We start from the raw sequence: 24,331 nt of genomic DNA on the forward strand, positions 1-24,331 counted from the left end.
AAACAGACTTGGTTACGTGTCGTTACCTTCACAAGGTGTGGTCTTGCAGTGGTCCTTCAGGTCAGAGCAGTGTTTGCCCTCATAATCCTCAGGACAGGCACAGTAGTAATCATCCAGAAGGCTGTGGCAGACGGCCTTGTTCTGGCAGGGGCTCGGACTACAGGGATTACTCCTCACCTGCAGTGACATGCACAGGCAAGAGAAAATGTTAGACGTATCCTGGAGCTGCATCCTACTTAAAACCGTCAAATAAACTCAGAGATAAACTCCCGCATCCACTGGTAAGCTCTTTTAAGAGAGGGATATCAGCTTCTGCTCGCCTAAACCTCAGGATAGTCCCTGGTATCTTATCTCTGACTGGCAGGAAGCCTATTCTGGACGCCCCAGTAATACCCCCCCCCCCCCCCGCTCCCGGATGGCCAGGAATTTGAAACTTCCACCTCCCATAACACAAGCGCACATTTCTCCCCTTTCCCAGTTTTGTGAGGTCGCACATCATTAGGGGGGGGGGGGGGGCGGACAACTTAAACAAAAACGGCCAGCACATAAACCAGTGGTGCAACTGTGGCCATTTAAGGCGATATCCAGTGCAGGGAGCAGCACGTCCCTCTAGCCCCGGCGGATGGACTCGACCCGCAAGCCTGGCGAGCTGAGCTACATTTCTGCTGTTGCAGCCTGGACGCGTCTTGCTTAATAGGACAGAGTGAATTAGGTTGGGGTCTTTCACTAAGAGACGCAGGCTAACCCCAAACGGGTGACCTCTCTTCCTATAGCAGAACAGACTTGCACAAGCGGCCTTATTCGTTGTGAAACCCTTTATAATAACCCACAGAAATAGCTTACTTTTGCCCTCACTGTACATGGCTCCTGTATCTAATGCCAATCCATTATCCTGTTGCTTGGTAGCAGTTTAACTATCCTGGGAGCAGTGAAGGCAGCTAGCCAGGGTGCCCCAAATAAGAGTTACTTCATCTACAACGCCCTTATTTTTATCCCCCCCCCCCCCACCTAACAGTGAGCCAATGCTCCTGGCTTCTACTCAGAACTTTCCACACACTGGAGCCTTTTATAAACACACATCTGCTGTTGTGAGGACCCGTTTACTTGGACGTTCACCTCTGATATTCAGAGATTGCCGCCAGTAATTCAGAGGGTGGACACCCTGTCCTCATCTCTCCTGGAAAGGACTCAAGCTTCTGATATGAGGAAGCAGGTGAGGCGGCGGTTCAGAAGCTGGACTAGTGACCGAAGAGCAAGCTTCAGATTTACAGTGTGAGGAGGCGGAGTCTGGGTCACCGTGGACCGTCTGAGCTCTCCACATCGACTGCTGCCGGCTCACCTCGCACAAAGATCCGGAGTAACCCTCCACGCAGTCGCACAGGAAGCCGTCCAGCACGGCGCTGCACCGCCCACCATTATGACAGGGACTGCTGATACACTTATTCTGCAGCACCTCACAGTGTCTACCCACAATTCCCGGCGGGCACAGGCACTGGTATCCCCTGGGGCCCTCCTGTAAGGCAGAGGGGAAAGCCGTGTCCGAGGCTGAGCATAGACTAAAGCAGCAACCCTGACTTAACTGACAGGGAAGTAAAGAAAGCACATGGGAAATTAAATTACAAGAGGAAAAAATTATGGGCAACACTTTATTTGAAGCTGTCATGTATAATGCATCATAGTTACCTTCAGAGTGTATTATAATTCTTTCTATTAGAATTAATACAGCATTACAGCATCTACAATTGGCAGTCATAAGGCATTATAGCGTTGATTATAATACTTCATAAGCTCCAATGAAGCTCTCATCTATAATGCACTACAGATACCTTCATAATACATCATAATGCTTGGTATAAGAATTAAAGCATTACACCATCTTCTATTGAGAGTCATAAGGCATTATAGTGTTGGTTATGATACTTCATAAGCTCCAATGAAGCTCTCATCTATAATGCACTATAGATTGCATTATAATGGTTGGTATTAGAATGAAAGATGCTTTGTACTGCATTATAAAGGTATTGATAGTGCATTATAGAGGAGAGCTTCATAAAGCATTTATAACGCATAATAAATATGGCTATAATGTGTCTTGTTATGAATATTTATAGCCATGTTCATAATGCTTTGTGAATGCATTATAATGTGTTATGACTATGTTCATAGATTCTTAAAGACATGGCTTTCATTATCATGTTACCAAATGATGTACCCTTAAGCAAAAGCACTGAACCTAAATTTCAACAGTACATAAACTAGCTATATCTACTGTGTGATGACCGATAATATAGACCTGCGCTGCAGACCTACCTTGCAGGTGGCTCCATTCTGACACTGTCCGTGACAGCCGTTGAGATCTGTATCAGAAGTAAGTGATCATTCTACCAAAGGTCAGCATTCAAATATGGAGTGCTTACATGGGGCATGCAGTTCAGAAACATGCTCAGTGCATGCATGCATACATAAGGGAACTCTGTGAACAGAGAGACGACGGTTTAGTCACATTGAAGAACAGAAAGCCTTTAAATCGCATGCAGGAGGAACCAGCGATAGGAGAAGCCTGTCTCTTGTGTTTTAGATTTCATTATGCCGAGGTTTATATATTCATCCATATAGAGATAAGCAGAGACAGTGTAGAAAGCATCTACATTTAGCTGCTCCAGAAAGCAGTAATTGCTTTAAGGCAGGAGAGGGTGTCCTGGAATGGCAGCAAGAGATTTGTGCAAAAGGACAGCTGTGCGACAAGGAGATATACTGACTGATTTCACAGTTTTGTCCAGCCCATCCTTGAAAACAGTCGCAATGGTATCCACCAATTAAGTTTTTACAAGAGTAAGAATATAGGCAAGGTCTCCCCGCACATTCATTAACATCTGTGGAGTAGAGCAACAGGCAGAAGAAGAGAGAGAGAGAGAGAGAGAGAGAGAGGCTTGAGAACGCGCCTCCACCACCAGCCGCCACCCACCCAAAGCCCTACAGGGGGCACAATAAGCATCAACCGCAGCAACACCAACAGACGGTCTCCTAGGAGACCAGCATTCACACTCGGCTTTATAAAATTTTTATGCCCTTCAAAGTGAACTGGAGGCACGAAGCGCATGACGGCAGCCCCTGGTCCAGCAGCCCTGGCCGGCTCCTCCTGCACCAGCAGTAATGAATTCTCTCAGATCTCATCAGCATTGTGCGCCCACCAGCAGTCGCGGAAATCGGAGCTCGTTTTCCAAACAGAAACCAAGCGGGAAAAGGGGCTCCAGCACCCATCCCATCAAAGACCTCACGCTTATTAGGGCTTAAAATATTCAGGAGGGGCCATCAATGTGCAAATCATTTCTCTGAGGTGCACCTGTCCCCTCTATGAAATCCAACGCCGGCATTCAGGTGCCGCCTAATGGATGAAAGGGGAGCCGGACTCAGCACCGCGCCAGCAAGCCTAGACTTTGGCTTGAATGTGGCCTCCTTCTGTTTACAGGTTATAAACAGTTTCCTCTCCTGTCCGGTTTCCTCCACAAATCTCACACCAGGGGGGTAGGACCCAAGCGACATGCCTGCCCTGCCACCCAATCTACACCCCCAGATCGCCCCCTCCCCCCAAACCCCATCACAGTAAATTTAGTCCCAAGGCAAGCAGTTGCAAGGCCATGCATTATTTATAGCCTTACTCAAGTCACCCGGATCGGGTTGCGGGAGACATGTAGCCCATGCAGCTGGTTCAAATTAGAAATCCGCCGGAAAAGGGGCCTTAATACGCCCAAAGGGTCATACGCCCAAATCGCGGGCCAGCCGGCCAACCATTACCCAGCACATTAAAGAAAACATGCAATCAAGCTCTGACTGCAGGCCTCGGTCCATCTCGCAGCACTGCCCCCGCCTGGCCGACAAGCTCGTCTCAGCAGCTCAGCCTTACCTATCTGGCAGGTCTTTCCAGCCCACTGTGGGGGACACAGGCACTCAAAGCCATTCTCCAGATCGATGCAGGTGCCACCTTGGGCACAGGGGTTGGAGGCACATTCATCTTTATCTGGAGGGAGAAGCACTGAAGTGAGACTCGGAGATACACAGCGCTCTGAAATGAGGCTCAGAGATACACAGCGCTCTGAAATGAGACTCAGAGATACACAGCGCTCTGAAATGAGGCTCAGAGATACACAGCGCTCTGAAATGAGACTCAGAGATACACAGTGCTCTGAAATGAGGCTCAGAGATACACAGCGCTCTGAAATGAGACTCAGAGATACACAGCGCTCTGAAATGAGACTCAGAGATACACAGCGCTCTGAAATGAGACTCAGAGATACACAGCGCTCTGAAATGAGGCTCAGAGATACACAGCGCTCTGAAATGAGACTCAGAGATACACAGCGCTCTGAAATGAGACTCAGAGATACACAGCGCTCTGAAATGAGACTCAGAGATACACAGTGCTCTGAAATGAGACTCAGAGATACACAGCGCTCTGAAATGAGGTTCACACATACACAGCGCACTAAAGTGAGGCTCAGATGTACACATGCACACTTGCCAGCTCTCTTTACACATGTGGTATTGCTAACCTTAAAATAAGTGTCTCTGGATGATAGAATATATCCGGTCACATATACCGGAAACATATCCGGTCAGCCAGGATGCCGGTGGACAAACTCGCAGCCTTGCACCATTTTACACCGTTACTTAGGTACACCATGGTAAATACCCTCCACAATGACTGTAGCAGCTGTCATGTGAACCATTTCTGTTTAGATTGCCCATGATTGTGGGGCGACAGACAGAGTAAACGGAGAGCCTATCTGCAAGGTATGAAAACACAATAAGGCTACACCAACGGCTAGACAGACTCGCAGAGCATCCCCGCTACTGGAGTGGCTCACTGGCTGGGATCCAGATAAGTGCCCAGTGCCTTTGTGTGAACATGCTTTTGACTTCACACTGTAACGTGATTAGCCTTTGCATAATCCAGGTCCAGCAGATTAACAGCTATTACACCCCAGTTCTTACATGTCCGATAAAGGCACAAAGACATTTTACTCTGGGGAAGTGCTTTCTGTTGTAAATGGGATGGGGGGGTGGTGGTGCATTGCAATAAAGGAAGGTTCAGCACAGTACTCTAGGGGTTTGTGGATGGGGGTGTTAAATTGTGTCTGAACAATACTGATTTGGCCCCAAATTACTGTAGACAACCAGATCAGGGCTGCTTGAGTTGAGAGTGACGGGAACAAGAAGGTCAGGAGATGCAAGGAATAAAGACTGCAAGCTTCCCAGTGCCAGATAGAAAGGCTTAACCTCCATCCAACAGCTAAACACAGGCCGGTTCAAAGGAGCAGAGATTATGTAAATCCCCTCGTCTCATCTTGTCTCCCTGGTCAGGACCCCCCCCCCCCTTTAATCCTGGTGCCCACTGCTGAATTTCGGAGGCGTCCCGCTGTCAGCATTAATGACACATGTCCAGCATGTTGGTGCTCCAACGGGGCCTGGCAAAGTGTGGGGGGTGGGGGTGGGGGTGGGGGGGTAATCTGAGACTCACCTATGGCACAAGTGATGCCGCCCCAGCCTGGCGGGCAGTGGCACTCGAAACCGTCGGGCACCTCATGGCAGGTGCCCCCGTTGGCGCAGGGGCTGGAAACACAGGCGTGTTCGGCTGGAGGGGGGGGGAGGGGGGGGTTGTAGAAGGTAGAAGCACAGATGCAATGTGTACTCCAATAGCAGCCTTCTGAAAACCAGCTATTCATTGAACAATCCACAAGGACTAGGAAGGATGCACCAAACTGAGGGTTTATGGGTAATGTAGTACAAAAGTGGCATGGTGTTTCTCCTGCCCCACCCTTACCTATCTCACAGTTCTTGCCCGAGTATCCGTTGGGACAGGCACAGTGGTATTCGTCTGGCTCCGTGTTCATGCAGGTCCCTCCGTTTACGCAGGGCTGGTGTGTGCCGCAGTAGTTCAGATCTACAGAGAGGCAGAGCTGCTTCAACACCTCAGCCGTCTTCCTCGCTCACCGCCACCAGCGGGAGGGGGGATGTCCGGCAGGCCTCCCTCACCTTTGTTACACAGCAGGCCTCCCCAGTTCTTCTCACAGCTGCACTCCCAGGGCTTGACGCAGGTGCCGTGCATGCAGCCTGGGTAGGGCTGGCATTCGTCACAGAACTGCCCCTGCCAGCCGTAGTTACACCTGCAGGACACAGGGGGCGACGGTCAACTGAAATACCACCCTTAAATCTCAACTACGGAAGTTATGACAGGTTTATTAGTGACTGTGTGTACTTGCCCAAATGTTTTTTTTTTTAAATAAAACAACAGTACGTCAGAGAACTTCAAAGTAACGCTATTAGTCTATAGCTTTATAAAGCAAGGTGGGTCAGCACCGGTCTATAGAGCCCGTGAGGAGATGGTGAGGTGAGTGGTCTGGTGAAGGGTTAGCTAATCAGTTAGTTTATGGCAGCATTTTGCTATTCTAAGGCTAGTGGAACCCCATTCTCAGCTGTCTTGTCAGTTCTCTATATGCTATTTTAAGACACCCCCCCCCCCCCACACCCCCACCCCACACACAGCCCCTGCCAAACTCCAGCGGCTGGTCAAACAGGCAGTCTTCTAAGCCCAAGCCACAGATGTCCACCCCCCCCCCCACAGTCACAGGGGACACCAGGAGAATTGTGTGAATGCAAATACAAAGGGTATGCACTATTGCACTACTGCACTATTTTCATTCTTCAGCTACCCGTCGAAAGGTGGATTTCACTACCACATCCGAATGAAGGCCCTGGCAGAATGAGCGCCTTCATCGGCCCATCGGCCACATGATGGGATGTACCGTACTCTACTGTATTTGTTTGCCCTCTGTCACTCCTGGGGGGTCATGGTTCTGTCTGCTCCCCATCACTTCGGATTCCCAGGCAGCCGTTCTTAAAATAGTCTCCGCGATATTCCCGAAATAACTCCTGAAACCAAGTGCCCCACATCTTCCTTCCACGTTGACGAAATGGCCTGGCACCCTTCTGCATATTATCGCCGCCCTGCTCCATGCAGCCGCCCTGCATGAGGACCTGCGGGCACGGGCAGGTGCCAGTCCAGTGTGGGTACACGCTCTGGCACGCTTGAGTGAAGGGATTGTCACTTTGACTCTTTCCACCAGTCAAGGCACAATAAGCGGAACAACATGGAGGGTTGTGCGTAGAATAGGAAAGTGACGTGCTGCATGTGGAAATACCATATCGCAGGCTCTAATCCTGAGGGAGGGGCTTCCACTGAGAGGGGGGTGTGAAGGATGATTTGGTGAAATACACTAGCGTGTGAATTACTATCGGACACACCCCATGTCATTCCAGATACAGGCATCTGCTAAGCTAAAACATGCTGTAGCGGAAATATAACATGATTTTTATCAACTACATCATCAATGCTTTGGTGGGGGTTTCTCAATGAAAAGGACTCCAATAATAATCCAAACCCTCTACTGTCCGCCACCCCAACAATAGCTCATGGGAGTTTTTTTTGAGGGCAGACCGAAAAATGATTGGTTCAGAGAGATAACCAATCATATTATAAAGGAGGTGGGGCCAAGCAACTAGAGGAGGCTGATCCAACCAATCAGATGTCTTGGTCCTGCCTCCTCTAGTTGCTTGGACCCACCTCCTCTACAACCTGATTGGTTATCTCTCCTTTTTTCTTCTCCCTTTAAAACATTTTTTGTGTAAATAGACTCCCACGAGCCGGACAATACAATCAAGGCCATGTCTTTTCAATTACATGTTTCAACACTCAACACTCAAGCAATCAGGTCTCTTTATATTGCTGAGGCCTGATGCTTCTGTCCTTTAACCACTATGTGCACCACTTGTCTGTTCTCTAATAGCTACACCACCTGCTGCCCAATTAGGCATGGAGTTGTGGGCTTCTTGTTTTTATAAGACTTCTCGGGCACACATCCCGGGCACTGGCAGGTATTTGGCAAACAAGCATGAGGGAAGGAGGAGGACGGCTTGAAGGAACTTCCTGTTACTGAGGAAGAGGGGGTTCCTACTCCTCGCAGCAGGGAAGCACCAGCCAAAACAAGTCCAAGACAGGAAGGGCTAACGGGGGCTAATGACGTGTTGCCAGGAGCAGCTCCAACAGTGTGCTCAAGGGAAGGAAATGCAGCTGCTGAAACAGGAAGCTAAACAATGAGCTGGATGAGGAGGCACAGACAGTGTTGTGCAGGGAGGTCCACGGAGGAGGAGAAGGAGCAACTGTATAGGAGTTGCTCCTGAAATTTCTCCTCAGTGGAACTTCAAATCGACAACCCACCAGGGCTACGCAGGCAAACCAAAGACACTCTCTTCCCATCCCGATCTCCGAAGATCCCACACACTTCCATCAACCTCTTAGCTGCATCCAAATCGTTATTTTAGCATTCTATCGGAATGCACAGCTAAAGAACACACACACAACAAACAGAAAGGACAGTCCGCATACAAACGAGAAAGAGTGCCCTGTTTTAATAAATGGACAGAAGGCTGCTGGGGGTGAATGAGCCATAAAATAGTGAGGAGGCTGGGGGTGGGAACGGAGGTGGGAACAGAAGAATAGGCCTAGCTATAGATCTGGCTGAAGGTCAGGGGGAGCATGAATGAGGGTCATCAATTTATGCACCATCGGTATTAACAAAAAGAGGTTAAACAAGCATGCCTTCACCAGTATCGTCCTGGCAATTTAACAGCCCCCGCTGAACATCTAAGCTGGCTTCTCTATCCAAGCTTATGACATTATAACTATTTATGACATTATAACTACTCAGTTTTTTTTTTTTCATTTTAGGGGTGTAGTGAAACTCGGAACCTTGGGAATGGGACTCCAAACAGCACAAGGGGTCCCACACCAATGGATAGAAGCAGTCATAGAAGCAGACTTACATGCATGTCCCAGGAACGACACAGGAGGCATGAAGCAGGTTGCAGCCTTGCTTGCAGATCGCTGTAAATAAAGGAGTAGTGCCAGATGAAATGTAACCCTGCACAATTTACACCCACCTCCTCATATTTAGTGCACCCTTAGCCTACCTGAATTCAACAGGTAGTTCAGTCAACCATACTAACCTGTCCATGATATGAAATTGTCACCAGGCGGACATGCCACTCAAGGTTAAATTCAGTTTGGAGATGTTGAGTTAGCAGTATATTTTAGCAAAGAAAACCTTGGTAGATGGGGGATGGGGGAAGGGATTCTAATAGAAAGACCAACGGGGTTTATTATCCATATGGACCATGTGTCAGTCATTGGTCTCCCCCACACTGGTATTATTCTTGGTGTCACATTGTTCGCTGTGCTGCTGATTCCTGAGCTCAGCCCCAGGGACGATCCAGTAACACCAAGTGCCATTGACCACAGAGCAAGATCTACAGCGTAGGAATTGCTATGCTGCGTGGAATAGCTTGCTAACCGAGAGGTTTAACGCCAAGTCACATGTGAGCACATCTATCTGGGTGGCAGTGCGTGCAGGTGTGTTTCCCTCGTTAGGATGCTCACCAGTACGGCAATCTTGGCCCATCCAACCTTCAATGCAGACCTGGTTGCCGAACTGGTCGCACACATAGTGCCCAAAGTAGTCGTCCCGTGGCCGGCACTGCTTGTTGCACTTGCTGCCGTAGTAGTTGTCATCACAGCGAACACGGATGCTGTACTCAAAGTTGGCTATGGGTCCGTTGTGCTGGATGGTCTGGCCCCCATCGCCCGGGTTGATCATGCCTTTGCGGATGCTCCGCTCAATCAGCAGGTCCTCGTCTGCAAGCCGAGAGACAAGAACATTTTCAGGATGGAGATGTTCATCTGCGAACCGGGGCACTCCAGGTCGACCCCAAGACCACTGTTCTAAAAAAACAAGGAAGAAATAAAAGTACTGGGGGGGGGGCTGGCAAACTTTCCACAAACTTCCCTCAGAAAGCCAATGGCACCCACCTCCCTCGCTTTCTCCCTTGCAGGAAATCCAAGCCATGGTGCTTAGGAGCCATGGAGGAAATAATAAGGAAGCTGGGACAAACGAAATCGGAAAGGCCTATCGCTCTTTCTCAAGTCAGAGCGATCCAGCCCCACCCAAAGATCAGCAGATAGCCACAGATATACCCAACCCCAAACGTACCCAGTGCACCAAGAGGCGCCCCGCAGCACATTAGCAAAGAGGGTAAAGTGAACTGCAGTGCAGGTCAGCTATGTAGACGGAATTTCTTCCCTCAGAGCGTTTCCGGAGTCTATCTGCTTGCCATCCAGGAACTCAGAAACCCCAGCCGCCTGTGCTGCATCCCAAGCCATTAACCCCTACAGAGCTCAGAAGCAAACTCCCAAGTTAGAGCTGAGCCTTAGGGGACAGCAGATGGATAAATCACTAACAAAACAGACCACGAAAAAGACGAAGAGCCAGACTCATGCTGCAGCAAGTCACAGCATTACAAATGTCCTGGTTAATGACATTAATGCTCCACATTACTGGCTGCATATGCAGGAAAGAAGCCCAGAGAAATGAGTATCGAGACACTGATCAGTCACCCCACCTGGAAAGACCATCCCACAGGACCCAGCCGCTTCTACTGCTGGATGAAAATACAGGCCAATCATGTGTCCTCAGCACCAGAGGACATACTCAAGGGGGTGGGGGTAGGATCTGAGTATGCCGAGATGTTCTACAAACACAGAGGGTACTGCAATCAGGTCAGCAAAGTCAAGAACCACGTAATTGTTGGAATTTTCGATCCATGTACTTATGCTGATCCTCCCCTTTGCTTGGCTGTCTGCGTCCCAAGCAGAGAAAACGCTCAACCAGGAAGGCTAATGTGATCCCCGCTGCTAACTTTGCAACGGAGGAATTTTCATATCCATCATTCCGCCGTGACCTGGGGATTCATTTTGGTTTATATCTTGAAAGTACACCACCGATGAAAGCAAGGCTTATCACGCTGGCATCGGAGGCAAGGGACAATCGCCGTGGAAACAGGGGGCCTGCTATTTCCTTAGTCACGCCGCCACCAACCCCCCGCCTCCCCCTATGACAACCTCCCCCCCCACCGCCCCACCCGCCTTCCTTCTCATGACAATGTCAGACGAATTAAGGAACAATAACAGAAATAGCCCACCGCCTCCAGATATGGAACAATGGCGGAGAGCTGTTCTGTTTTATGTCCAAACACAGGGTTGGCCAGGCACTTCCTGCTGGGTAAACACAGCGCGACAGGCCCTTTCCTGAAGCCGCGTGAACCTGCGCCTGTCGGGGAGGTTTGAAGAGGTGGTAGGGCAGCGGACCAGCTGCTCAGATGCTGATTAGCGAGCGGGCACGGCTGGAAAGCAAGCACAGGTCTGTAAACACGGCTCAGACAAGGCAGATTTGCTCATCGGCCTAATTAAGCAGGGAGACACAGGCACGAATAGTCAGTTCCGCTCCCGTGTAAGATAGGCTGCTCTACTGACCACACAAAGCAGCCACCATGAGCCACCCATACCTACCCACAATGCCCCCCGCCTGCTTGCCATGTGACCAAAAGCTAGATCCATGCATAAGGACGTTTGATCCTCGGTGAAGATGGGGCCTAAAGACTGAGATTATGGAGGCCAAGAGACGGAGGTTCTGCATGTCAGTACCTGGCATGAACCTCATAGTGGAATAATTCTTGCGCCACCATTTAGAAAAGATCCCTCACTGGAAAAAAAAGCTTCCCCAATAAGCACTACAAACGTCAAGCTAAAGGGAGCCCTGACAAGACAACACCAGTGGTTTTGGTGACATACATTCAGTCATCAGTGTGGTTTGCAATCTTAATGTTTCATGAGTTTGTCCATACAGCTGATTAATAACTGCACAGCTCCGGTTCAGCTTGTGAGGATAACAGAATAAAAGCAGCTGAAGGCGGCCTGCCACTCGTGGATGCAGTGCGTGCATGTGCCTCAGTGCAGGGGCGGCTCTGCGTGCTGCGTGCATCCCTGAGGGCTGACATGTGGGAATGCGCACTGGAGGGCCAGTGTGATCAGCACTGCCTGCGCCGAGAACATAATGAGGCGCGTAGGTGTGCCTCAGCCTCGGTCTCCCCGCTTCTCTCTGCCTCTGCCTGCCCCCCCCCCCCCCACCGTGTCAGCCACACCTGTCCGTACATGTACTGCTGAATTCCTCTGACGCTCCCAGCAGGCCAGAATCCCAGTCGCCTCTCAGCGAGGCTCTCAGAGTGAGCTATATAAAGCCGGACGTTTGCCTGAATGCCACACCATAGGCCCGCACAGCTTGGGCCAGTCGAGCCTCGTACACCCCAGTCCAGCACAGCACAGCACAGCACGGCCCCGCTAGGCTTACACCAGCATAGTGCAGTGTCTATCCTGGTCCAGGAACTCCTCCCCCTACCTCCACATTCCTTTGTACAATGCATCTACCACATCTCATTTGTTGCTAAACCTTTTACATTTCACCAACTTCCCATTGGCCAATTTGCTTAAACACGACCCACAAATCCCTCATTCACGACGTGCGCAAACGGTGCCTTAATTTGCGACCGCTGCCACTCAGGTCGATCTCGCACTTCTTACAGTTTTGCACTTTCCGACCGCCCGGGCCAAAATTTCAGAGGTTCTGTCCCGGTAGAGCTATGAAAACCTCCTGAGCACGTCCTCTGATTGTACGGAGGCAGGCTGGGACTTCCTCCCGCGATGGAATTAGCCAGTACACTTGGACCCAGTGCTGCGGTGAACAGATCTATCAGAATGACCAGCACTGGATGGGTGTGGTGACTCACCACATTCTCCTCTGATGGGTTTCAGCTTTCAGGGGTCAGCAAACGATGCAGGACAGTGTGGTTAAAAGCTCTCTGTTTCTGCGATCATCCCAACTCTGATCCTACTTATTGACGGGACGTCAAGAGTAACCGCCGTGCTTGGAGGCTCACTTGGGACTTATTTTCAGCGAACGTTAAATCTCCATCCTCCAAAAAACAGGCAGTCCAGCATCGGTCATGATTCAGTGCCGGGGGCTGGAGCCCCCCGCCCCCCTCGTCGCGGGGACCACCAAAGTACAGCCGAGAGCCTTCTTTTTTTGTTTTCTTGTCTCAGAACTCACGGGCCAGAACAAAAACAGGACACAGTGAGCTCACGGCAGAGAAACGTGCACGCTGCCGTTGGGCGCCCTGGACAGGAATGCCCGGCTTGACTCATTGATCCCGTTCTAACAGCCCAGCTTCATCTCTCACATACATTACATTCCCCAGCTAACCTATTTCCTCCTGCCAGCCCTTTAAAACAAAGCGAGGCGGCACTACAAGACAGACAGGCGGGTAAAAACAGGAAACAGCTGCGTGTAAACACCGCTAAAACTGCACTGGCTCCACCTCTGCACCATCGCACTCCAGCCGGACCCAGTGCCCTTCGGATTATCTGCTCCAGCAAATGCCACCAAACTGCTGCAAACTCTGCTCTCTCCCAGTAACACCACCTACTCTCATAACTCAAACTAAGCTTGTCCTCACCAGAGTAGTCCTCACATAGTCACATGGCACCCCGGCCTTGTCTATTGCCAGTTCCACCCAAGGATGCAGTTTCTGCTCAGCGAGCCCAGCAGTCTGGCGACTTTGCTCAGACCTAGACGGCGCCTCCTGGTGGAGAGAGCAGTACTCACTGTTGTGATGGGTCGTCGTGTCATTGTCCCAGTCCCACGCCTCCACGATGAGTGTGTACGCACGCTGGAACAGAAGATGGTGAGAAATGTCAGTGATTAATGCAGCACTCCTTCACACCTATCGGATTACACAATTTACCTGGAGCGGGGAGGCGGCCTGAAGCCAGAGAAGTCTGAAATTTATGCATGACGTTAAGGCATATTTTTCCACAGACAGACGGTGACTCACAGAGACCTACGGCTGTCCAGTCATGTGTAGTCACTGCGGAGATAAACCCATTTTTCCTCTCAGGCATTTATTCCCGCAGTTAAAAGCACTGATAAAGAGTGACCAACACGTTCTTATAGCATCTGTTATGGGTTGTGCGATTGTCCAGTGTGGGAAGCCCCCAGATGTTCTTCCCAGCAGCCAATCCAGGGCCCAGACCCTGACTGCTGGACATCAAGCCACTGTAATGTCTCAGCCAATCCTCTCACCTTGAAACTAGCAGCAGTGGTGGGAAACAAACTGCATCTTTGTCTGTGGCACTGCATGTGTCTATATGCATGTTATACATACACATGGGCTACATATGGATTAATGCCACTCTTTTCTGGGCCGGTTACTTGCTTATATGCTGCAATCTCTTCTTAGATTGAGTGACAGCTTCCTAAGTTTTTGAGGAGACCCTCTTTTAAGGCCTAAGTTTGGAGATAAACAGGCCGACGGCCTGGAAGAGGTTCCAGCAGAGAGCAGCGGCAGGTTAGAGCGGCCTTTCCCGTCGACTGGCCAGACGCTGCCTCGAGGCGCGACGGACATCATTCTGCCATCGGAGGCAGGAGGCCTGCTAGATGCCCCAAGCCGGCACGCGGTATCACACCCAGCGACAGACAGCCGCGCAACGGAGTATCAGCAGGGACGTCATACAGGGTGTGCAGTTAGAGGAAAGTGTAGCCCTGAGGCGGCAAGGAAAATCAAGGCCCTCTCGAGTGACTCAGAGGACGCGCTGACCCAGAATGAGGCGAAATTTCACATTCACATTAATTTCCCCAACACCCTTCCCATGATTGTGAGAAACGAGTTTGAACAAAAATAACACAGGCCCAGTGCATTTCCGCAGCATGCATTAGTGCTTTGTAATAGATGCGTGGTGCTGGAAGGAGAAGCCGAGGCCAGCTGAGCCCTTGCTTTGCAAAGTACTTTTCCTGCAATCGAACGTTTGGTCAAGTTCAGGTTTATTGCCATTTCTTCATGTCGGAAACTGTGAAGGTGTCACCCCCGACCCACACTGGGGGGCTGTGTCACCGGGACCAGGTTAGCAACAAATGCTACAGCCGTGGCACGAAATGCAGCATAGTTCAGCAGGGCTGGGCCGCTAGGCGTCATTAGCTAAAAAGCTGTACATGGCTGTCACAGGTGCTGGTTCCCACGGGAACGGATGGGGCTTAGGGGGATGGGGATGATTACATCAGGGAGACCCAGGGAGATGCTCAGGAAGACTGCAGTCTGCAGGGGTCTCCTCTGCAGCCAGACCATTTTGCTGGGCATTCCCCTTATGCAGCACAAGAGACTATATGCTTCAGGTCCGGAAAGTAAAAATCCAGGCCAAGATTCTGTTTCAACCAACCAGTTGAGTATAAAGAGTCACAGTCACAGAGTATTCAACTGGTTGGTTGAAAAATCTTGGCAAAATCTTGAAAAATCTTGGCCTGGATTTTTACTTTCTGGACCAGAAAGGCTAAAACATTACATGTAATAACACAGTACACAGTCAACGCGATTACACTCCTCGTTCAGGAGCCATAGCAGTATTCATGAACACTACAACTGGTAGAACTTGGTGGAAGACAATACTGCATCAATGATGTCAAACTCCACCCACACCGTCACTGTCGCCCTTCCCTGCTCCGCCCTGCCACGACAGGGCTAGAGATGCAGAGAAGAAACGCAACTGCACCCTGATGTAAATTCACAGAGGCCCAGCCTCTGTCACACCCTCTGCAGACAGCATCCGACCCAGACCGCTTCTCCTTCACAGACACGCTTAGCTCACAGTTTGTATGACGTAGCCCACATGAATATGGTATCATATTCTAACAACTGGTTTCAGGGAGCTGCTATCCCAGCTGTTCCAGTAAGAGACGTAATGCCTTAGAACACTGAATCATACACATCGAGGTACAGTACATGAACATCAGCATCGTATATCCTGATCATATCTAGTTTTTTAACTGAATGAATAAAATACTCCACATGCAGCAATGCTGAGACCAATTAATAAAGAATTAGTAAACAAGTAGTAAAGAATTTGTAAACTTAATTTGTCTGTTAATTATTGAGTACAGTGACTGTAATTTCATTTTCCAGATTATGTCCTGTTAATTAGTGCTAAACAGCAGTACAGTCAGATAAAGACGCCTTAGGATATAACTGGCACCTGATCTGCAGTCTGAACTCAGAATAGCCTTCATTTTCGACATTTCACTCAATACACTCAATACACAAAGGAGCTGGTTAACTAAACGCACGGGGACGCCCATCTCTTTCAGGAAACGTCCAGAAATACTAGCCAGAAAGATCTATTTGGGGGCACATTTATCAACCTGACTATGGGGGGAAGGTGGGAGGGAGGGATTAAATGCCCAGATCTGGCTGCCTCGTTGGCCGGTCATCTATGGCCTTACAAGCCCCCCATCCGAGTGTCGGAACCGCTGAAGTGCTACAGGTGTGCATTTCAGTTCCGTTGATTCAGATACAGTACGTGAGCCGGTGGGGGGGCAAAACCGCCACGTTCAAAAGAGACAAGTCTAGACTTGGCCTGGGAGCAGACACTGCAGGCCAAGGGGATGACCTCTTTGGGTCAAACGCTCTCTTCTCAGTCACAAATAAAAGCTCCCCTAGAATCAATCATGTGGCTGAATGGGAGGCTGCCCTCCCCCAGCGTTAGGGGCTGAGAGGTCCCTGCCGCGGATGTCGCGAGGGTGGAGTGGCTTCCCCATGCCGAAAACCATCTTCTTCACGGGCGAACGCAGCTGCAGCGACACTATGCAGCAGGACCCTGTAGGCTAAACCCAGTCTGGGTGACATGGGCACATGGGGTCTTGCAGGACCCAACCTGGAGCGTGATACATGGGGTGTAAACACCCGCGCCAAGGGGTTCAATGGTCAGAGAAAGCAAAGAAAAAGGGCGACATATAGTATAATGAAATACTGCAAAGACCTGGCCTAGACCCAGCAAGAACCCAGCCTGGACCCGGCACACATCCAGCTAAGAACAGCCAGTGCAGCTGGTGCCTCCAGATCGGCCTCTGGACCATTATGACAGCATGGCCAACAGAACAATGCAGGGCTCGCTGGCCACCGGTTGATTGACTGCTGCCTCTACATCCTTCCTCATCAGCCCGGCTGACTGATGCAACACCAACAAAGCCAACACCAGCTTTTGTTCCACTGGATTTTCCCATGTCCCCCTCCCTCGCCACCTCTCACTGCCGCCCCCGCAAACCACATCACCTCTAATGTGAGTGGGACGCTTCAAAGCCCGACGGCAAAACCGGAGAGGCACCAACCGCAGAAGTCACCCTTAAATAAACGTTCTTAAACCAGCCCTTCGTCCGTAAACAACTGCCATTTTCCCTCCTTCTTGATATGATAAAGGAGACAATGACTGTGTTACTGGCATTGTTGGCCAGAAAGGCATTGTGACAAAGGCGTCAAAGCAAACCCTTTCTTCTGGGAATTCTGATGAATGATATCACAGGATCTGAGGAATCACTGAAAGTCAAAACTTCCAGACTTGAGCTGCTTTCCCCTGACCAAGACCACACCGGAGCCCGTTGACATGTGCCAAGGAGTTCCGAAAATCTGCAGAACCGGCGTCAGCCAAAGCGCTCGCAGAAAGTCGCATTAACTTGCATTACAAAGAACAATCAGTACCACGGCGCGCCGTGTCAGACGCGAAGGATCAAAAGGGATTCTGCCCGGCGCATATGGACTCCCCGGGATTGACGCGGCAGACTGGCGCTAACCCCCAAACGTGCCGTCGCCAGGTATGGCAGCCACACGCACACGCGGCTCCTTTAGCGTGTCGCTACTATGCCAACATGGCTATTAGCGATGTGTCAACAGACTCGTGCTGGGGCCTCGACTGAAAGAGCCAATTAGCCGGCAAGATTAGGGGGCTGTACATCACAACTAACACACACGCCAATGTACACTAACTCTGTATTCACTGATATTCACTACTCTCTGCTCTTTTCCATGCAAGGAATCTTATGTTGTAAACATTCTCAAAGGTGAAAATGACAAGGGCTGCTCAGCGATACCATGCGGTACCATCGTGATGATACAGATTCATGAAGCTCACCCTCTCCTTCCCTGGTCCATCAGAAACCATCTCAGAGGACATCACACCAGGCCAGGCAGCACTGAAGGACATATTTAGTGGACAGACACACACTTTGTGCACTATAATGTGCACTATAATACAGAAAACACTGCATCTAAGATCCCTACCCTCGTCCATGTGCCAAAATGTGGACCCCCCCTCCGACACTACAGCCTCACAAAGCAAGTACCAACTAGCTCCCCATCTAGTGAGTCCAATCTTCGACATACAATACAGGATTTAATTAGGCCCGCAAGTGCCCCCACCCCCACCTGACGTTTCAGCAGCCCACTCCAGCCCCCTCCCAGTTGGGTTCCTGTGGAGCTGCATAATCATCTCGCGCAGGTACAGGAGTCAAGTGGGAATTAAGCAGGCTGTGTGGTAACGTGCTTTAATTACATCGTTGCAGGGCAACAACACCAGCATGCATTTACCTTTCTCACACAGGTGCGGAAGATACCTCACACGCACGCACGCACACATACAGTACACACACACACACACACACACACATACACACACACACACACAGACCTCCTGCTCTCTCTGGGTTTCTCTTTCCTAGTTTTTCCAAAGACAGAAGATACACAAGCTGGGAGCCACAGAGCTACTCGTACTCTCCGATTATTTCACGTGGAATTTGAGGAAGTCACCTGAGCCCAGGGAGGGGAAACGAGAGCCAGCCGGCAGCTTGGCAACTGCTGGGGAATAGGAAGGCCGTCAACAACACTATCCCCTCGACGGCATTTGCGTAACGCTCACGTAACGCTCATGTAACACCCCCAAAGCCTCCAGCACGGCATTATGCAGAGCTTTTAGGCTTATTAAGGCTCCGGGGGGGCGTGTTTCTGTGCACCGGACAGGATCGCATGTGGGTCACTCGCAATCAATGCGATTGCCTGTATTCCCACACACACCAACGCATTTTCCCTAATGAGAAGAGCTCCTCAGCAACCTGCAACGAACTCGCCGTTACATGCGACAGAGATGTTTACTCAGGACTCTCCTCTCTCCGAAGCAACGCTCGGCACGCACGTTATGCATCACCCTGACACGTGGCGACCGCTGTCGCAGTCGGTGATTTATCGCCGCAGTAAGGCGTTTCCCTGAAAATTAACCTAAATAAGGGTTTTTTTTGCGATGTTGAACTGAACTGGGCCGGCCGCCTCGTTTGCTCACCGGCTGACTGCGCACTATCCGCGTGAGCGGAGGAAGAGCTGCCCTCGTGTGAGGATGAGGACGGTGGGGGAACGCTGTGCTGTGCTACCGCTGTACACCATCCGACCCGGGGAGAAAATGGGGAAAGACACTAAATCAGGCCAGATTATCTGCATTTGAAAGATTAAGGTCAGGGTTAACAGTCTAAAAATACCCAGCCCATGCTATGCGAGTGAAAACATGGGTGGGTGGGGGGGGGGGGTTATTCATACAATCATAGTCGGTCATATATTAAGAATAAAGGAGGCACTGTTCAGCTCTGGCCCTTAAAAAAAGACTTCCCTCATGATGGGGGGGGGCAGGCTTTGAGCATCCTTCTTTCTGCTTCACCAGAATAACGCTACAGAAGACCAAACGGGCCCGGGGATACGAAAAGCAAAAAAATAAAATGTTTATCAAGCCAGACACAAAAAGGTTTTCTGTTCACGGAGGACACTCCAGCCACTGAGCCAGAAACTCCCTTTAAAGTCCGGTGACTCCAGTCCCGGGCCATGGGTTCGGTCTGGACAGGACCGGTTTCAGTCCAGGCATCAAACCCACCTGCCCACCCTCAAAGCCACACCATGATGTAGCTATAAAGACTGAGACACTTCTCCTTTCCCGAATCCCACGACTGACACTTACAGCATTAAGCTGTGGGGCAAGACCTTCAGAGTGCAATTTAGAGATCAATAATTGAATGAAAACAGGATTAATTGTGTAGCTCTTTCCCTGAAGCTATCGCCCCCGATTTCAGGTGAGGACTACACAAGGGACTGCCCTATGAAAGGTCGGGGGGCAGGAGGGTGGAGGGAGGATAGATAATTGGTTACTAAAGGACTATTAGGTGGTCTCCTAGCAACCCTCAGCAAGCCTCCAAATCCACTATGACTGCAGCTGTCATTTAGCCTTGGAAATCAAAGCGCCCCCCCCCCCCCCAACTCTAATGGAAGGTGCTGAACCTCATTCCTGCCACAAATAAAGTCACTCACTATCTAAAGACAAACTATTCCCCACTATACATCTAGCGTATGGGAAACAGTCCTGGCCTAATGACAAAAGGTGGGGGTGTGGGGGGGGGGGCAGTGTGTATGTAGCCTTTCCATGCAGGGCAGACACCGCAAGCTCATGCAGAACAAGGGAGTGGATTCTGCTTTGTGTCAACATAATGTACTCATGTGGTCACACGGTCACCTGGCCAGACATGCTTGAATTGTGGGGGTTGGGGTGAGATTCTGAGAGCACAGGGGCTATGCTGAAAATGCATGGCTATGCTCACTGGAATGAGTTCAGAGTAGTATGGAGAGTGATAGGCATCTAATCTGGAGCCACAAAGATCAGAAAGATGCACAAAGTGCAATAAAGTAATCCGTAGGGAACTGTATAAAGTTTCATAATAAAGGCCTGTATGGTTTGGAGGAAATCCCTCCCCATCACCAAAACCCTGTGTCTCTGATTCATGACACAGCAATTTACAGCAGCTTTGCCGGAATCTCCCTCCCCACATGTGTAACCAAGTCTATACACATCGGGGCAAAATCTCAGAGCCTTGTGAAAGACCTGCAAGATGAACCTCGACGTGAGGTGCTAACTGGTGCTAACGGGCCAGCAAAGCACAACCATTCGTCACGAATGAATAAAAGTGCAGGATCATTGTTAGGACTGAGATCCACGTGGGGATGCTGCTTTGTGTTATGCTGAACACCAGAGAAACTGAAATACATCACAGTCCCACAACAGCAAAACACAGCAGCATCCAGATCCCTTCACGGGGCTCAGATACTTGCGATGACAGATATGAGGCCTCAAAATTCACATTTAGCACTATGGTCCTTCATTACCAATCATCAGCTGGTTTAACATATTTCCCATTCATTACTGTGCCAGTTCCTATTGGGTTAAACCAGGCAGTGACTAGCAACACAGAGTAATCCCCACCCACCGTAGGTTTCAGTGCTCCATTCCTCTCATCGTTACCATTTACCATATCCAGCACTGATGAACCTGATTGCGAATAACACATCCACCAGAGGGCGCACCTATCACTACGATCCACTGCTGTTTATCTGGACTGCCACGTTAGACCGCAAAGGCAAACCTGAATCCTTTGAATGACCAAGTGGTCTTTGTTTCATCTGAACTGAATTTTATCTTATTACAGTAAAGCAGCAACAGCTGAAAAATCAAAGCCCAAAATAATTCAGATACAGACATTACAGCTTTCCTAGCTTAGATCAACGGTTAACACAAAGCACCACTGGCATCTAAAGAAAGTAGTGGCAGGGGGGTGGGGTTGGGGGGGGGGGGGAAGAAAATAAGACACACCAATGCAACAGGTGGCAGCTCCATGATCTATAGAAGGTGTTGGATATCGTTTTACAAGACAATGTAGATTCAGTTACACTGAGCACGCACCAAGCAGATGTCGTGGCAGCGGAGAACATTCCGCCAGCAATTTCATTAGCTTCCAAGAAGCCGTGGCAACGTGTTCATACAGCATAACAGCCCCGAGATAACAGCCGATTTTAAGCCCACCACTACAGTGGAAGTGATGGATTCCTTCAACTACCGGACGGCAGTTTTATTCTCTTATTGCCGGAAGAGGGAGATGCTATAAATTATACTATAAACTTAGGGTTCGTTTTTTACACAGGGCAACTGCAACGGAACGACAAGCTCAATTTAAAACGATCGGTTATCACACCCTCCCATACAATGCCGATGAACTCTCAGATAATCGGCCCAGCTAAACCTTTTGATAGCTCTGTGGGTGCGAATACTACGCTTCTGATATTGATCTGCAAAAGGCATAGGAGCAGGAGCAGAGATAAGTCAATGTTTTTTTAGACTGCAACCGACTTTTCCTACAAAAAAACTTAAGAGTTCCCCCTAGCAACAACAGAAATATTCTTAATGTTTTATCTCATTGAGTGACAGGGCAGTGCGCTCCCCCCGCTACGTATGACTTTAATCATCGGACAAATAATCGCAGTACCGTTGACTTAATAATAGAGGAAAAACTTTGGCTGGTTAAAGGTTTATTTGCAAGTACAACGCGACATACCTGGTTATTAATCTCATATATGGGCCTTTGAAAAGGTCCAAACGTATCAACTCTGTCCGAAATTGCGCCTGCAGCCCATATCCACCCCCACTTAACTGCGCTTCTTCACGCGCAGCATAAAGTCCGCTCGCCTTTTGCTGGATTCGTGAGCAGCGCGATGTTACAGCCTGTCACTCAACATCTGAGCCCAGTCAGAAGTTTATAACAGTTACATTATAATAATATATACAAAAGTAGCTTATTAATAACTTCAAAGCAAGCACGCAACAAAATTAGAAGTGGAGTGTGAGACGTGTAAACAAAAACTGAAATATTATGGTACGGAAAAGTACCGTCTTAGAATCGGGAATGTCGCGGCACAGCGCGCGGCGCAGATTCAGACACATTGCGATATTCTTTTCTGGAATGCAAATAAAGACACCGTACACTAGCCTTTTATATTTTCTATTGGACACTGCATGCAAGCAATTTTCTTTAACTGGTCGTGATACAGGGAATGCACGAATCATTAGAAAGCATGAGTCCCCAACACCTGAGACAGAGTCGTCCCGAGTTATAAGGTACGATGCTCAAACTGGACAACAATCCGAGGGGAGGGATGTGCAGAGTTTGCAAAATTACGTTATATGCGAGCCATATAAGTGTATTGGGCTGCACTCTCTCTACTCCTCATTGAAAAATCCGTATTTCGTTCAAATGTTATGTTACGGCACAAAAAAAATAAGATAGAAAAATAATACTCACCGGCCAAGCGAAATGGAAAGGGATTACGATCTTGCCAGCATCGCTGATTTTGTTTTGCGCGTTTTTGGTACTTTTGAAATGAATGTTATTTCCTCCAAGAACGCTAGTAGATCCAGTCCCATAGTTGCACAGGCCAGTGGTTGTGACCTCCGTTTGATATTCCTTTAAACATACTTTAAAGTAAGTGTCGCACTCATCCCGGGCGCAGCGCAGATCCTGCGAGTTCCTGGTGCCGTCGCAACACTCTCCGTCCGCCAACTCACCGTTTACATTCTGAACGGTAATCAGCTGAAGCTCAAAATAGCCTGAGGAATGGGACCCCTGAAAGAAGATTAAAATAAAATATCAACAAAAGGAAGAAGCTGCATCATAAAGTACAGTGGCTACCAAATAACATTATCATACGCGAAATGTGCTGCAACACACTCACTCAAACTGCAAAGGGTTGATCTGCTGCACATGTGTGATATTAGGCATACACCATATAAAAATGGGCAAGTTTGGCCTATATTTCTAATTGTATCCAACACGCAGAGCAATACGATTCGATATTTAACTCAAAGTTCTCCGTATATTTAGGGGCCATTTTGCCGTAAAAATTCGAAATCGTAACACAATTACACTTTACCTTCACACAGCTGAGAAATGCAAAATTACATGATGAAATCGGCATGATTTAGTTTTTACTATTAAATTGTTAAATGCTGGTATTTGTCTATTATTATTCTTTTAAAAAAAATCAGCAAATCTCACCTTAATCCATAACGTTAACAGTAGACACACCATTAAAAAGAAATTCGTAATCCGTACAGAATTCCACATGCCTCTGAATAATTAGTGTATCATGGGAGCAAAAAATGAGATTTTTGTAAAGCTGCCGTAGACCGGCGATCAGGTCCTCCGCTTGTGGCATGCAAGAATCACCAGCGTGATCGGCTATCACTATATTTCTAAATGGAAGAGAAACATTAGATGCGCGCTGGGAAACAACCGAGGCGACGCACTGATGGTCCAGCCTCAAGACTCTCCCTCCGTCAAACTACTCCCCGCCAACTGATATGTTTAGGAGCTGAAGCCAAGCTAAGGATGTGTTTGATTGGCATGTGAACGAGCCAGTCACGGGGCCGGGGTCTTACATTTGGAGAAGGCGACTCGCGAGCCAACCAAAAGAGAGGGGGGGCGGAGTGTTTAAAGAAACTTGTGTCTTTGGTTCGTTGTGGCTGAGTACGGAAGTTGGTCTTTTCTAAACCTAACCCTATGTAATTTATGTAACCTCAGTAATTATTTATTTGACATTTTCCCTTCGTCGCCGATGTTCTCAAATCTCCCAGACGAAACACTTATGTCTAAAA

At 49.2% G+C, this 24,331-nt stretch overlaps 1 protein-coding gene across 2 annotated transcripts in view; it reads right to left on the reverse strand.

Moving 5' to 3' along the window:
- Positions 1-24,068, reverse strand: part of jag2b (jagged canonical Notch ligand 2b) — a 30,627-nt gene extending 6,559 nt beyond the window's left edge. The window contains exons 1-13 of one of the 2 annotated variants that reach the window (XM_072699154.1): positions 23,733-24,068; positions 22,980-23,300; positions 13,608-13,671; positions 9,494-9,748; positions 8,881-8,941; positions 6,034-6,164; positions 5,822-5,941; positions 5,519-5,632; positions 3,905-4,018; positions 2,760-2,873; positions 2,311-2,357; positions 1,340-1,513; positions 27-177 (exon numbers count right to left, since the gene is read on the reverse strand). In XM_072699154.1, the coding sequence (XP_072555255.1) occupies positions 27-177; positions 1,340-1,513; positions 2,311-2,357; positions 2,760-2,873; positions 3,905-4,018; positions 5,519-5,632; positions 5,822-5,941; positions 6,034-6,164; positions 8,881-8,941; positions 9,494-9,748; positions 13,608-13,671; positions 22,980-23,300; positions 23,733-23,801 (1,735 nt within the window). In that variant the 5' untranslated portion in view covers positions 23,802-24,068. The remainder of the gene's footprint in view (positions 1-26; positions 178-1,339; positions 1,514-2,310; positions 2,358-2,759; positions 2,874-3,904; positions 4,019-5,518; positions 5,633-5,821; positions 5,942-6,033; positions 6,165-8,880; positions 8,942-9,493; positions 9,749-13,607; positions 13,672-22,979; positions 23,301-23,732) is intronic. The other variant, XM_072699155.1, reaches the window with a different exon arrangement.
- Positions 24,069-24,331: the final 263 nt, after the last annotated feature.

The sequence above is a fragment of the Paramormyrops kingsleyae genome, chromosome 14 (genome assembly GCF_048594095.1).
Source record: "Paramormyrops kingsleyae isolate MSU_618 chromosome 14, PKINGS_0.4, whole genome shotgun sequence".
Lineage (NCBI taxonomy): Eukaryota > Metazoa > Chordata > Actinopteri > Osteoglossiformes > Mormyridae > Paramormyrops > Paramormyrops kingsleyae.